The sequence below is a fragment of the Chrysoperla carnea genome, chromosome 1 (assembly GCF_905475395.1).
Source record: "Chrysoperla carnea chromosome 1, inChrCarn1.1, whole genome shotgun sequence".
NCBI classification, from domain to species: Eukaryota; Metazoa; Arthropoda; class Insecta; order Neuroptera; family Chrysopidae; genus Chrysoperla; species Chrysoperla carnea.
In genome coordinates, this window is record NC_058337.1 from 102,652,591 (window position 1) to 102,669,518 (window position 16,928).

Here is a 16,928-nt window from a genome sequence, read left to right on the forward strand (position 1 = left end):
ACAGAAATCAGTTAAGTCAGTAAAACTTTTTAGCAAATGTTTAGATAATATGGATAAGTATACCTAAATCCAACTAAAGTGTTTGTCGATCTTTCTGTCCAACTTCATTGAATAAGTGAAATAAATTATTTGAATGTCAATTGAATATTTTTTTAAATATTTATTAAAATATTCTGGTCCCATCTGGTCATATGATAAATAAATCGGAAAATGTACCTTTCTCATTAAATTATATAATTTTCTACTCAAGAAATTTTACATAAAATCTATATGTCTCATCTATATACCTAATTTGCGCTATGTAGTGATTCAAACAAAATTTTGACAAATAGTATTATCAAAAGTTTTGTTTGAATATATTTAACTCCTTTTTTATCTTTTATTTCTACATGTTAGAGTATGTAGAGTGTATTCGAAAAATATGTTTTTAAATATATTTTGAATATGATAAATAATATATTATAAATTGTATATGAACATGATCAGAAATCTCCAAAAAGAATTTAAAGTTGTTTAAACTTGGAAAGTGATTTAAACAATATTTGTATTTAAAAACGAAACGTCTTTATACAATAAGCCACAGAATCGAGTTTTGCTCGTGATCTGTAGACTTTCCAATGTAGTTATCATTACGAAAAGCAGGTGTAGGGGGAATCTTTTTCAGTAATGGCGGATAAAGATGGTAATGGAAGGTGCGATGGTGAAAGTGAAAATCTGCTCGTGATATGTAATATGTCCGCCCTTTTTCCAATATAATTTACGTTACCTAAGAAGTGAAAATTGAAATGGGCGGATGACTAGGTCTTGCCTAACGAATGAAAAAAAAACACTTTAATTTTCACTTCTTAGGTGACGTAAATTATATTGAAAAAGGAGTGGACATATTACATTCACGAGCAAATTTTCACTTTCAACCTCGCACCTTCCATCTCCGCATTAGGGGTTTTATCCGCCATTACCGAAAAAGGTTCCCCCACACCCCCTTTGCGTAATGACAACTACATTGTAAGGATAATATATCACGGCTCTATCTCTTAGTCTATCTATTATTATTGAGAATGCAAACTCATCAATCTTTCAATTCTAATAATCAACTATCGTATAAATTGCAGTCTATATTTACACAAGTCTGTTAACTCTATATAATGTTCCCTTATTAACAAATGTTCCCTTATTGATGTACGAGTTAGTTCCTAAAACTGCTACATAGCAACGCCACCAGTATTAATTCCAAACACTGTCAAATTAATATTATTTATTAATAATTAAATTTTATTTCAACAAATATTATTATGAATTAATTAAAATTATTTATTAATTTAATGATAATAAATAGAATTTATACAAAATTAAAACTTGTTTATTTATTTTAAATTTTATACTAATAAAGCTATTTGGATTTGAAATATGTGGCGCCGTCTAGTGTTTAATAAAAATAAAGTAACTAAAACATTTTCTTTAAGAGACCCATGATTTTTTCCGAAGTTAAATGACTTGTATATATATGACTGTGGTATATATTGACTCAATTTTATTAGGAGGTTTATTATCTCTTTGAAGATTTCTGAATAAACTTCAAATGTCACAATATTATACATAATATATAAATGCTTTTAAAAGTGCAATGTTTTTTAAAAATATGTTAGGCTCTTTGTCTATCATATATGTATATTCTTCTTTTTTTATATATATAAAATTAAGTGCTTATTGAATGATGGTAATTTTTTAGACTAATTCTCATATTCACATCGAATCAGAAGCCAAGAAAGCATTCAATTTCTTCTAATTTATAAATGATAGAGTAATGTTTGTGTGTAAAATATTTTTAAAGAATCTAGAATAACAAACACAATAACAAACGTTTTGAAAAAACTTTTGAAAATCTCATTCAGTCTTTAGTGCATTGTGAGATGAATATATTCATTTTTTTTTATTTTAAATTTAATATTTATTTAGTAACTTATATAAATTATTGCTTTTTCATATATTTTTATTTATATACATTCTATTATTTCAATAACAAATATAATACAATCAAAACTCGATTAATTCACTCCTTAATATATACGACGGGGAAACTTTTAATCGTGCCTAAGACAGGCTAAAATGGTATTTTAAATGCCAAAGTGTAAAGTAGTTTTAATTGGTCATTTTTAAAGAAAAGGTTAAACTGATGGCACATTTCTTTTGGGTTTTAAGAAGTATATTATTGTTTTAATAAACAATTCATTTGATTAATCGAATCTCTATTGTATACAGTTAATTTATAAATTAATATAAATCAAGCAAAAACATCATTAGATTGATAATGAGATGATAAATATTAGCATTCCATTTTATAATTTTATCAAGAGGGCTAACGTAACGGAGGGAAGACAGTTAATATCTATTCAATTCTATTCAAAATAAAAATTATTTTCATATTGGTTTTGATTCAAAATTACTTATCAACCAGATATATATTACACGATCTTTTAAATATGAAGCTGGAATTTGCTTATTATGAAAAATATTAAAAGAATTTTAACGCTCCTTGGAGAAAGTTCCAGAATAACTTGTTCGTAGAGAGGAGCACACTGTATGGTCGATAAACAGAGTCGAGCATAGCGCTCACTGCGGAAAAAATTTCGTTAAATCATGCTCTTGTTCATAATTTAAATAAATTTAAATTTATATTTTGTATATAATAACAGTTTTTGACAGAACTACCAATCTGCCAATTTGGTAGTTCATATAATATTTGTTTTCGTTATTGTGTCTATTTTACTTTCGTTATTTTGCCCAAAATTTGCGTTATGATGAATGAGAGAGAAGACTGCCAGTTAATTCCTATGTGTCCTTGTGTCTAATCTATATGTCATTGGCTAGATATTGTTTATATTACAAAAAATCTCTATGCATCATATGATTATGACATATGACTATGACAAGGACACATAAGAACTAACTGGCAGTCTTCTCTCTTATTCATCATATCGTATCCACTTACAGGCTAGCATATCCGTCGCGTTATCTATGTATAATATTATATGCTTTTTTCAGCTGATCCAAGGAAAAAAATTTAATTCAACTTATAACTTTTGTATAGGAAGATTTTATCTTAAATACTCCTTTTTTAATAGATAATTTACTTCCAACATATATTAACTAATGTTCTTAGAGCATGATTTAATGTTGCCGTCCGATGCCGTTTTCGTCGCGCTCTAACACATATACTTACTTGAATGCTAGTATTTATCACCTGTCATAATGAAGCTTTAACTGTATAATATTAATTTATAATCAGTTTTGCTGCAAGCAATTTTTTGTCTTTTTTTGTCAATTGTATGGCTTTATTGAATATAATTTCTGTTTTTAAATTGTTAAAAATATAAATTTTAAACTTTTATATTTTGTTAATAACAAAATTAATATGAGTATCACAGATTTAAAAAAAAAAATAAATAAAAGAAAAAATAATTTCGAATTTTTCATAAATATAGAGTGCATTAAATTTGTTTGTCTATATGTATATGTATACTTATATTTCTATCTATTAGTGTTCTCATTATTTCACAACAAATGCTCAATAGTTAAAACAAATTCAATATAATTTTCTAAATTCATTTTGTATTATGGTAAAACTCTCTATGATCCAGTAACGGCACAGCGTCAAATTTACTACTAAGAACGGAGTTTTACTTATTTTAGTTAACATTTTAAGTATTATGGCGGAACTAGTGATATCAAGAATATTATAGCTTTGATTCGCCAACAGATTCCTTCGAGTGATATAGTAAATACAAAAGAAATAATAAATAAAGAAAAGGATAAAGAAAAAAAAAATTCAGGTACATCTACAAAGAAAGTACAATTCCGTTCGCGGTATGCCTAGGGTAGTGGGTTTCATTCCCGTCGTCACAACAAAAATTAATTTAATTAATGGTTGTGATGAGCTGGTGAAGTGCATGGTATATGCATGAATTAGGTGTATTCAGCCTCTGAAAATAATTAAGGAGCTGAAAAATGAAATTATCAGCGGAAAAGGTGGTTAAACACATGGTATCACAATGGGCTCTATAGCCTAAATGTGTCATTCGTGGATAGCCAATATAATCAAGCAACCAAATAAACGCAAGTCAACTCTTAGAGGCATATTTAGTAATAATGACTATATGTACATAAAGTTTTCAAAAATTACTATGTATGTAGATAGATAGAAAGAAAATAATAAATAAAAGAATATCAGAAAGTGAAAATATACACAACTTGGACTCAAAAAACTTTTGAAATTTAATATTGGAAGAGTTTTTGTTTTTTTTTAAAGCCTAAATAATGTTAAAAAGTATGGTTTACTTTGAAGTACAAAAAGACAAAAAGAGCTAGAAGTGTTAAATTGACTAGCTTCTCCGTTCACTAACCCAATTCACTATTTGGCGTTTCACGGCTGATTTTTGGAGGTAAAAGAGATACCCTTTAAACGTCGCAGTAAATAAATTTATATTATTTACAAATTTCTATTATGGAATCATTTTTGGACTTAAAATGGTTGGATTAAGGAGAGTATACCTATTGCATTTTTCAAAAAATTGTAAAAATGAATTTTGTTTTTAAATATCTAAAAATCACAATAGCATCATTTTATAAATCTATATAAAGTAGGTATGTAGCTACCTACATTATAATATCAAGCGTAAATTATATGCAAGCAAAAAGAAATCTAGTAATTACTTGATTCTGTACATAAATGTGATATAAATATTGTATTTTGTAATACTAGTGTTAAGTAGAACCTACGATTGAGCAACTGTGCTAACGAAATAATAATAAATTTTGATGGTGTAATCCAATAAATCAAACTTTCTTGTAATTGTTTAAAATGCATTTAAAAATAAATATACTGAAATTTTGTAGGTTATGTGATTTAATAAAATGTCAAAAATTTATCTATTACTTATTGGATTTTAATCATAGAGATAATACAGATAGAGATCGATAGCCTGTAAGTGTTTGCGATATGCGTAGCAAGAGAGAAAGGTGCCAGTGAGTTCCTCTGTGTCTTTGTTATAATCATATGTACGTATATACTTATTATACACGATAGTCAGTATAATACGTATAAGTATACGTACTAGACAAGGACACAGGGGAACTCACTGGCAGTCTTCTCCCTCGCTGCGCATATCGCATCCACTTACAGGCTAGCACACCTCTGGCGTACTCTATCTGTATTATCTTTATGAATTTAATACTAAGAAAGACTCTATCTAGCGATTGAAAATAGAACTATATTTTGCAACGACCATAGATACCTACATAGTATTTAACGTAAATGTTTGTTAACAATCTTGTAAACAATACGCACATACTATACAAATATAAAAGAGTAAAACACATTAAAATGTATAAAAAAGTAGGTATCTTTTGCCTTTTTATTCAATAAAAAATCAGCTGAGTTATTTAACTATGGCCTCCATTTTTTTACTCGTGGCGCTGACATCTTAGCGTTATATTCGAATATCGCGCTATCGTTGGTATTATAGTTGCTCAACGTGGGGTTCTGCTAAATACCAGTAATGCATGTGAACACTCTCAGTGATATCATTAAATAATTCAAATTTATGTGAAGTGCTTCATAAAATAAATTAAAAAATTAAATAAAAAGTAAAATATTTGTAGTGTGAATTAGATTGAGGACGGAATATAAATATAGACGACAAGTTTTTTTTTTTTTAGTTTTCGTAAATAGTTTGCTTTTTATCAATAGATCTGAGGTTACACATTTGTGTTTTTATGTTTTAATTTATGTTAGTAGTATATTCCAATATATGCTGTAATTTATACACGTTAAAATCAGTCTGGGTCTGGGAAATTATCAATTTTATTTAGTTTTAATTCTAAGTTGTACAGGATTTGAATATGAAAGCATGTAATAATATGACCTGTCTATGAACATAGCAATATTAATTCTTCGAATTGATAGAGGCATATGATGATATAATGATTGATTCAATTTGAGTTATTTTGCTTGTAACATTTACGATACTATCTTTAATGGATGTCACAGTATAAATTGGAATATACTTGGAATAAAAATAAATGAATATTTTATTTTACAATTACGTGAGAAGTGTCACAAATAATTAAGTAAATAGATAATAATTCGTAAGTTATAGCCATTTTGTTTTTGAAAATAATTAAAAATAAATAATAATGTAAGAATTAATTGTTTATATTGTAGTAATTATTTATAATTTATACATAACGTTCTATGTATAATGTATGTACACAATTTTTGCAATGAATATATTATATCAATTAAAAATGTACAATCAAGGGTATGCAACGCGGCCGGCTATTCAGCTTAGTGGTGGATTTACGTTTTTCAACTATAGGCCGTTAAAATTTTGTCACTCAAATTTTGCCATAGACTTGAGTATATTTAGCCTATTGGTATACCCGCCACCGTTTTCAACATGTTTTTTTAAATTCTAGAACATATTTGCATGATCAGGCACTAAGCGGATAATATATTTTATTTATTTTATACAATATGTATTATATTTTTATAGTTTTTTGAAAAACGAAAATGAAAAGTTTTTATTTTGTTTAAATTTCATTTTGGACGTGTTTCTTTGTTGATGTAATCCCGTAATCAATCAATCAATTAATCGTTTCATTATTATTGATTGTTGCAAAGCCCTTGATACGACGCGATTCAACGAAGACATGTTAATTTATTATTTATTTATTCTTTGTGTATACGTCTAGATGATATGACATTTGTTTCATCTGTTGGTGTCAATGTTCCATCACCTCCACCAACGGTACTACTTCCTATCGTTGTTCCTGCAGTTGTTGCATCAGTAGGTGTTGTTGGTACCCTTGGAGCAACACCTTTTAAAAATAATGTTTAAAAACATTACTTCAAAATTAATTACATTCAATTGCGTTATAGAATAGAGAGTAAAAAAATTAACACCTTTTTAAGAATAATAAGGTGACTTGTATTCGCGGCTCCAAGATACCATAGATAGCTCTGTCACGGCGGTTGAAGAGGGTGTAAACGTCTATCTCCATGGTGTAAATCTATTTTATATTATTCACAAGTCTAGTTCTTAGAAGAAATTCCCTTTTAGTGTTTTTTAATGTCCCAAGACCATGTTTACAATCTCAACTGCCAGTACAAAGTTTTCTATGGTATCTTGGAGTCGCGAATAGTATTCAGACATACAGAATTGAAAGATAAAGTAAATGAATATGGAAAATTGCAAAAAGCTGACAAATAGACCTGAAGGACGACACTTAAAGTCTAAACCAACCAACTATGATGTGGATAATATTGACGGAGATATGAAATAATACTTGGATCCACGCAAGAATAATTTTGGTGAAAGTACCAATGCACTCTCAAAAGAAGATTTGGAAAATAAGTCGATATGCGAGGAATAAGAGACATCAGTATGCATCAATGACTCTAATGTCCATGAAAACTAAGGTACACATAATAACAGATGCTCCATTGACAGAAATCTGTACAGAAGATTATAGAAGTCGAAAAAATGTTTCAAAGCAACACAGTTTAACTGTCTTGAGAAGCGAGAGTTAACCTATGTAACTGAAATTTTCAGTCGAAAATAATCCAGTAGCAATTGGATTTCAGAATAATTCAAAGGAAGAATAAGGAGTGTATAAAAATGCAATCCTTAGTTGCCTAGGAGGGTTAAATATTATCTGAGCTGAGTATTCCTTGATTTGGAATCTGGAATGGTGGTTGGGGTAGACCACCTTCTTTCCAAGTATTGTAACAAATCGTATAATCTAAGTATGCCCCATTGTAGGAAAATCGCTACAACTCAACTAGAAGAATTCAAAGTTGCAATAATTTTGGAAAGAGCTAATTATGTTAGTGGAGGAATTGTTATATGTACCTGAATCTTCCAAATTGTCAAAATTAAGAAGTCTATTTATGTCATTTTCGACATTTACTAGGTACGATCAATGGACGGACGACTGAAAAAATTTTTTAGAAGTCGGTACGAAACCTATAATTACTATTTCTGAAAAACAATTTACGTACCTTTTGTTCGACTTTTTGCGCGACGTTTTTTAAGTATAATTGGACCTAAACCAGTACCACAATCACCACCAGTACTTGTTGTAGATGCTCCACCACCAGCAGCAGTTTTATCAATTGTATACGATGATGACCGAAGTCGGACGGATTTTTCTTGATCAGATTCACCTTGAGGTGATTGTGACATAGAACCACCACCACCTAAAGTTGAATTTGTTATTTTAACACATAAATCACTTAATAACTCTTCCATACGTTCCATTCTTTGATTTAATCGTTGTATTTCTAACTTCACATCAATTTTAAAGTCCATAATATTATTCATAATTTCTTTATATTCTGTCACATCAGCTGGTATTTGTCGACTTGCATATAACAATGCTAATGGATCTGTTGTACGTAAGCCACCATCATAGCTGTCTACTTTACGTAAACTCATTTGACGTTGTCTATGTTCACGATCATCCACTTCAACAATTTCTTCTATTGTGTCTTGACGGGTTATGCCAACACCTAATTTTGTTATCAAGATTATCAAAACAAGTAAAGGAAACTTTGGATTGATTGAGCATTATGAATCATGACCAGGGGAAGGTGTCCTATAATGATTACCCTAGGAAAAAAGGTAATTTATAGCCAAACTATTCGAGATATGTATGATGTCGAAATTTTTGTGTTCAAGTGTTTATCACTATCAATATATTCAAGATTAATTCAAGACCCGCCACTTGATGGGGGATAATTTTACCTGTTATAATTTTTCACGCAATATAATGATCATTTTAACCCATATAAAGGGGATCATTTTACCCGTAACGACATATTTGAATATCGTCATAAAAACTGACCTTAAAATTTATTATACGCCTAGCAAAATGGGTTATAATATTATTAAAAATCAACAAAAGCTGAGTAAAACAACCAGCTGACAAAAACTAATACACAACAAGTGAAAACAAACAATTGACTGAGTTAATTGTTGAAATACCATGTATAGTCAGTGTTGATTTCTTTATCACATTACATATACCAACATGTGACACATACATAACTGATAATCAAGTATAGTACATATTATAAAATTTCCGCCCTAATTGTCGCCCTCACGGGTAAACAGTGATGTTTACGATAAAATGTTTCAAACTAAAGTTGTTAATTTTTGATAAGGAAAATTTTTTACAGCTAAACTTTTGTTCTATCTCTAACGGTTTACAAGATGGGTCCTACGGACCCAAGACCCAATTGACCTATGATGCTCATTTACGAACTTGACCTCACTTTTTACGTCCTGAGTACGCTGTAAAAATTTCAGCTCGATATCTTTTTTCGTTTTTGAGTTATCGTGTCCACAGACGGATACACAATTCAAATAATACAATCTTATAAGTGACGTATATGTTTGAAATAAACAATGTTGTTGCTATGCAAATAATTGGTACTATATGTTGTATATAACATAGCAATTATGTTCTGAACTAATTTGCGCTGTCACGGGTAAACAATAATCTTTACAAAAAAATGTTTCAAACAAAAGTTGTTTATTTTTTTGTAAGGAACATTTTTTACATTTAAACTTTTATTCTATCTCTAACGGTTTACAAGATGGGTACTACGGACCCATGACCCAATTGACCCATGTTGCTCATTTACGAACTTGACCTCACTTTTTACGTCCTAAGCACGCTGTAAAAATTTCAGCTTGATATCTCTTTTCGTTTTTGAGTAATCGTGACCACAGACGGACGGACAACCGGAAATGGATTAATTAGGTGATTTTATGAACACCTATACCAATTTTTTTTTTGTAGCATCAATATTTTTAGGCGTTACAAACTTGGGACTAAACTTATAATACTATGTATATTTCATATATACATGGTATAAAAAGAAATTTAAGCCCTGACATCAGATTGGACTTGGATTGGACCAAGCGGTAAAAGATAAGTCATCATTGCATTTAATCGAAAGTAAATACGCTTAGAGTTTATCGATAATTGTCGGTCGAAGTCCACTCTGCAACTTTTGTTTAAGTTATTTTTTGATTGGTTAATTACAAAACGAGATATTCAGGTGTATATATTAAAATGGCCCTCCCTGTATACATGGTATAAAAATGGGTCCACATAAAAATTTACCTGATATGGATGTGGTAGTTGCCATTTTTTGTAATTTTGGGAATATTTTATTCCCTGAACCACCTGTTGCAGTTGTTGTATGTGTCGTTGAAACAGATGACGTAGTGGCTATCGTTGTTGATGAAGATGATGATGATGACGGTCGTTGATGATGATCTTTTGAAGGATCACGTGCACTTAAACTACGTGTGAATGCTGGTGTTGGTTGTGATGAACATTCCGAACTAGAATCTAAACTTGATGAACCTAATAATCGCCCCCACTTACTTGTTCGCACTGTAGTTGGTCTTGAACTTTTTGTCGATGTCACTGTTATTAATGAACCCCCACCACCGCCATCAGATTGGCCATCTTTTTCGATAACTGATGATAATTTTGTTGTTTGTAATACTTTTTTCTCATCTGTACCATCTGCACCTTTTTCGATATCATTTTTATGATCACCAGCTGTAATTGCTGGATTCGGTTGAATTGATGGCGTGTGTAATGCACGATCACGTCGAAATTTTGAAAATATTTTTCTAACTAAATGATCTTGTGTTTGATCTAATTGCGGTTCATTTTTACGTCGTTCAGCTAATTCTTTTTCTCGTCTTACATCGGCAACTTTACGAAATATTAAACGATGTCTTAAATTATATGTTAATACTAAATTTCTAGCAAAACTATTTGCAAATGCTTGATAAAAATCTAATACTTCTAATAATTTATCACGTTTTATTGTATGTAAATCACAATATGTTAATGCACGTACATTTGCTGCCGATTGTCCAACAGCGTGTTCTTTCCAAAATGAATCACCAAATACATCACCCTTACCTATTTTATGATTTTTTATTTGAATACTTAATAAAATATTTATATTAAATTATTCATCACAAGGAATGCAGAGCGAAAGACAAGAGTTAAATTTTTCCCAAATTCAAATTCTGAGACAGGGCGTAAACTGAGACGGAGATTAGTTGGGAGATATAACATGAGTTTTTTCTTTTCATTATAACTCTGTCAATTTTCATGCAAATGACTTGAAAGTTTTTTATAGTGCTTTAAAAAGTGTACGATATACTTTTTAAAAAAAACGTCAAATTCTTCAGTTATTTGACGTTTAATACTCCAAATTTTAATCACCAATAACTGGGAAAGTATTGACTTTTCGAAATATGCTTAAAAACACTTTTTGCATAGAATTCATCTTTCTTTAGATTTCCGTTGTCATTTTCAACATATTTTTACCAACCTCTAGAAGGAGGAGGGTTACCATCAGTTGGGCAAAAGCACCACCCGGGACCATATAACTTTTGATCTAGAGGGTAAACTTTGCTTGAGCTCAAATTTTCACCAAAATCGGTGCTATAGGTCAAAATTTAGAGACTTCGTCTTTTTTCTCTTCGTTTACTGGAGCATTATCTCATTCCCTGAGGTTTAATATTAATACATGGTCGAATATCTACTCACTTGGGGTAAATAAGGCATTTAAACTATGAAAGGGTTGATTCCAAATAAAAATAACGTGTGACCTTTCTTTCTGCATTCCTTGTAAGATCAATATAAATCCTAACCTAATATCGCAACTACTTCATCATCTTGTATTACTTCTAATGATCCAGTAACAATAAAACATAATGAATCAATTGATTCACCAGTATGAAATAATAAATCACCAGGTGCTGAGTGAGACATGGTAAAATGCATGGCTAATGCACGTAAACAACCATCAGATGCTAAACGAAATGCTGGATGTTCATTAAATACTTTACGATTTAAATGTACACAAATATCTGCTTTCATATCTTTTGGACAATAATTTAATACCTAAAATTTATTTATATATTTTTTATTTAATTTTGATTTATTTCATTTATATTTAAGTATGTTATGAAAATATTTACGAAATTTATTAAAAAATTTATAGAATCCGTTCAATTGATTTCAAATTTTTAAAGCAAATCAGCAAATTGAGTAATACTCTTGTGACACTGATTATTGCCAGTAATAAGATGTAACTTTTGAATAACTTAAGTGAATGTAATTATCTACATTAAAATTTTGAGAAATAAATTTATTAATCATAAATTAATGAGAATAAACACTTTTTTAAATAAATATAGAAGAATAAAAAATGAGACTCAATAAAAGCGATTTGTGTGTGCAATTTAATATACGCATTCTTATTCTTAAAAATCTATGATAGAAAAAATAATAGTATTGGATTATGCCGAATGGGTAGAACTTAGATAGAATTTTCGTTTATTTTCCCGGTTGAAAAAGGTTTAACTTAAGAAAATATAATGCATTTAATATCTCGGGCCGTCTTAACCATATCGGAAGCCGGGATCCGAAAATCAGACAGCATCTTTTTTTTTTAGTTAGCTTATGTAAATCAGCCAGGCGCTCTTTTCTCGCGACCTTCTCATACAAAAAATGCCGTCTTTCCTTTCTTCCAGAAAATTATACTTTCTTAAATAACAACAATATTGTTGCCCTATCGACTATAGCGCCCCTCCAAATCCTACCTGAGTGCCACGCACTCCTTGGGAATATTCATTTAATTTTTTTAAGATTCAAGTGAATTGACAGAATAAAGTGTTCAGAGGTTGATTGTATTCCAGATATGATCATTATTTTAGGTTAATTGTATTCCAGATATGATCAGCTATTCCCATTTTTCAGATTCCAATACTCTATGCACATATTATAAAAATAATAACGATAATAATATACGTTTTGTTTAATGAGATGGACAAACAAAAAATCTTATGTATAAAATTTTTTTATTCATTGCCATCGTTCCGTCAACTTTGATGACTTCTTCAGGGCTGTGCTGTGAGAGTACAACATTACAGTTGACAAAACGTTGGCGATAAATAAAAAGTTTTACATTAGATCTTTTTTTGTCCATTTTTCTCATTAAATAAAACGCATAATAACGATAGTGATATTTTTGTTCCATAGACGTAAAATTTAATGTAATTTCTAATTTTAATTCATATGATACTAATATAAAGGATAACAGAAGTCATGCTATGAAATGTGAATTTATAATTTAGTGCTTTCTTGAATTATTTGAATAATCTCTAAATCTGATATTCATAAGTGCTTTGTTTATACTGTCAAAACCACCAGCGAATTTAAATTTTATACATTTTTGTCCTAAAATTTACCATCCATATTTCGATAGTCTTTTAAATAAGGTGGTCACTAGACTAATTGACAAATTCGCCATTGATATTGAGGCTTAAATAATAATTGAAAAAATTATTAACATATTTAGATTTTCATAACATACTTAAGGAAATCAATTATTAAAATATATTCAAATAGGTAAAATTTGAATTTTTTATTTGTTTAATTATAATTTTAAATTTTTATTACACATGCATATTTGTAATTGTGATCAAATAATATACCAATTAAAAAAATTAATTTAAATAATTCATTTATAAATACCAATAATTTTAAACTACAATCGCGTGCTTATTTTAAATATTTTTGAGAATTATATTTGTACTGCGCTTATGCATTAAAGTTAAAGACGTCAATATTTCAAGTATATTCTTAAATTCGCAATTAAAAAAAATCAATTTTAATTTCCAAATATTTTTATTGAATATAAGTAGTATGAACTATGGAATGATTTGTCACTATTGTAAAAAAAGAACGGTGAAAGACTAATGTCAGTCCCGTATGCGGTAATAATCCAAGAGGGAGTTCGTACTCTTACTTACAATTTTGCACGAGGATTTCCATGACATCTGAGTCGACGAAGTTAAACTTTGGCGAAAACATTTTGTCCTACAAGAGAGCAAAAATATACTCGAAGCACTCGATATTTGCAAAGAAGATGCGTTTCCAAATATCTACCAAATGCTTCGTGTTCTGGCAGTTTTGCCTAAGATAACAGCGAAGAAGGAACGATGAAACCTTTTCAACTATACGTAGTATCAAAACATACTTTAGATCGAAAATGTCTGATTCATCCGGAAATAATTTTCAACTGTAGATTCGGGCGTTAGGTCTGTCTGTTTCGACGCAAACCTTGAGTTCCGCAATTACATGTCGTATTCATCGGAAATATTGCGGATTTTTTACATAAAAAGCGACGAATATCCATGATCAATAGGCTCAGTAATTATTAAAAATCAATAAATGTCAACAAATGTCGAAACACACGATAAACAATTTTTGTGGATGTTACTATGTCCGTATCGATGTGAACGCCATACTGTGTACTGTATTGAGAGAATAATAACTTTAGCAGTAGTTATGACGGTACCCACAATACTTCTGGTGGATAGTCCTATTCAATACTGTAATATTAATTATACTAACATAGATACTATAGTATCTATCTGTTACCATACCAGCATTGTAGTAAACGGCATGCATTTCTTACCGTGCAGCTAGAACAGTCAACTAGTCAGTGGAAATGGCTGCATTTTACAACTGGCTGCATTTACAGGACTATATTGTTAGTTCAATTTTATGTGGAGAGATTCTCAATGCCAATTTTCTTTGGCAAATGATATGAATTTTGAAAAAGTGAGCGAAAAATTATTTCCCAAAAAAGGATATTGAAACAAATGGTCGATCATGTTGTAAAGAACATATTCCGACAATTTATCGAAAACAAAATTAAAAAATGAGAATGCAAAGAGGCTCAGATTTTCAATGGAAAAAGGTCATTATTGAAAAATTTTTAAAGTCTGGTATTCACCTTGAAAAAAGAGAATATAATATAACCATAGTTTTTGAATTATTTGATTATCAAGAAAAATATTTGAATTTTTAGTTCCAAATTTAAAATAAATTTTGAAATTTGATACCTTTTGCATGATTTTATAAAAGTAATTTCAAAAAGCTTTTTTTTCCAAATAGAGAAGCATTAGAATTCCAATCAAAAGTAAATTTTGAAAAAAAAAAATTGTTCGAAGTAATTGAAATAATACCTACCCGGGAATATTTCTAACCTGATTTACCTTATCTGTATCAAGACCCTTAGTCATTGCCCATGTGGACACCACATAATCCATAACACGTTCTGATAATGCTTTTGGTACTTCATGTAATTTCATAAATTCACGCACATTATTTAACATATCATGATATTTAGCTGTTGCTGATGTCATTTGTTGTATGATTGTTGTTACATGACCAAATATCGTTGCGTATAATAAGGCTATTTATCATATTAATTAGTTTTTTTAATTATATCAATAGAAAAATATTATAATATATAATTTAGACATTACAAACCTTTAGTATTAGATTTTTATTAATATAATTTATTATAAAAGTATTCTGTATATATTTTGTATTTTTATCATTAATATTGTAATTGTGAAAGTTTCAAAACTGTACAACTATCATGCATCATTTGCAGATTTATTTGTCAGCCATTAAATTAATCAGCCATTAAAAATAAAATTAAAATTAATTAAAATAATTTGTACCATGCATATAATTATAATAATATATATACCTAACTTTATATTTACAATTAAAAATTTATTATTCATGCAATTTTTAATAAATAAATTTAGAATAAAAATTAATTAATTAATAATAATTAATAAAACAAATTGGCATGTAGCATTTATATTAATAATAGATAATATTATACAATTCATTACATGTCTAATGCAATAAAGACAATTATATAATTTGAATAAATTATTCTAATTATATAATTGTAGGATTAATAAAAAAAAAATATTATGAAAATGATAATGGTGATTTTAACTTTTAATTGCAGCCGTGATTTCTTTGGATTCGCGAAAATTATTGTACTGGTGTAACCGGACATCTTATTTTCGATGGGAGGTATTCTGATTTCAACAAAAAAAGATTACTGTTTGATTGGATCGTAAACGTCTTTATACTATTTAAATATTTCATAAATATTTTTCACGTTTTCATTTTAATAAAAGGGAAACTAATTAAGCTCATTTTAATTCTTTTTTTTTTTTTTTTTAATGAATTTGTTTAGCACTGAGGTTTGTCGAACCATGAAACATTCCATTTTTTAATTATATATTTACTAAAGGACTTTTTCAAAACTTGACGTTTTCTTAGTAACATCTTTAGGTCGTGTATATGCAGTTTCCTTAAATCCCTTTATAAGCAGGTAAATTTTTGAGTGCCCCTTACGGTGTTAAATTTATAAATTTGGGCTGCTTAAGTTTGCGTTTTTAACATGTAAATCCCATATTGAAGTGTTTTTAAAGGTATGTTTTATTATGCACCAAAGCTAATTTTCCTAAGATTAATTTGAAAAACTAACATTCATTAGTTAAAAGTATGACAAGTATTTTCCAGTAAACAAAATTATAACAAGCGACACTCGTTTTTCTATAAAAAAACATTTAAAATGATGAAACGAATGGCATTTGTGTGTTATTTCTTCTATAGGTGATTTTCTCTAAATATTTAGGCATCATATTGAAAAACTATGATAAATATAGGTACACTCTTTTTTTTGGGAACGGTCTTCATCTGTGGTTCCGAGCGCCTAGGCCTGGCAGTGTATCATGATTATTGCAGGAGCTGCACGTTCTTGCCACGAGGATGTGGACTCACTTGAGTCAGCCTTTCTTTGATGAACTCTCCAACCTGAAGCCCCCTGAAGTCAAAGCAATCCTGCTGTTCTTAAACAGCTCTAAGTGGTTCATGGAGTAGTGGCCGAGGATGGGCCAACCCTTTTTCGGTATAACAACGGACCCTATAGTCTAAGTGTGTCC

The 16,928-nt window shown here is 29.4% G+C and overlaps 1 protein-coding gene across 1 annotated transcript in view; it reads right to left on the bottom strand.

Moving 5' to 3' along the window:
• Positions 1 to 6,629: 6,629 nt before the first annotated feature.
• LOC123303288 (potassium voltage-gated channel protein eag) overlaps positions 6,630 to 16,928 on the bottom strand; it is a 30,541-nt gene continuing 20,242 nt past the window's right edge. Inside the window, exons 7-11 of the mRNA XM_044886269.1 lie at positions 15,168 to 15,367; positions 11,751 to 12,003; positions 10,192 to 11,010; positions 8,060 to 8,569; positions 6,630 to 6,876 (exon numbers count right to left, since the gene is read on the bottom strand). Coding sequence (XP_044742204.1) covers positions 6,728 to 6,876; positions 8,060 to 8,569; positions 10,192 to 11,010; positions 11,751 to 12,003; positions 15,168 to 15,367 — 1,931 coding nt within the window. The 3' untranslated portion in view covers positions 6,630 to 6,727. The remainder of the gene's footprint in view (positions 6,877 to 8,059; positions 8,570 to 10,191; positions 11,011 to 11,750; positions 12,004 to 15,167; positions 15,368 to 16,928) is intronic.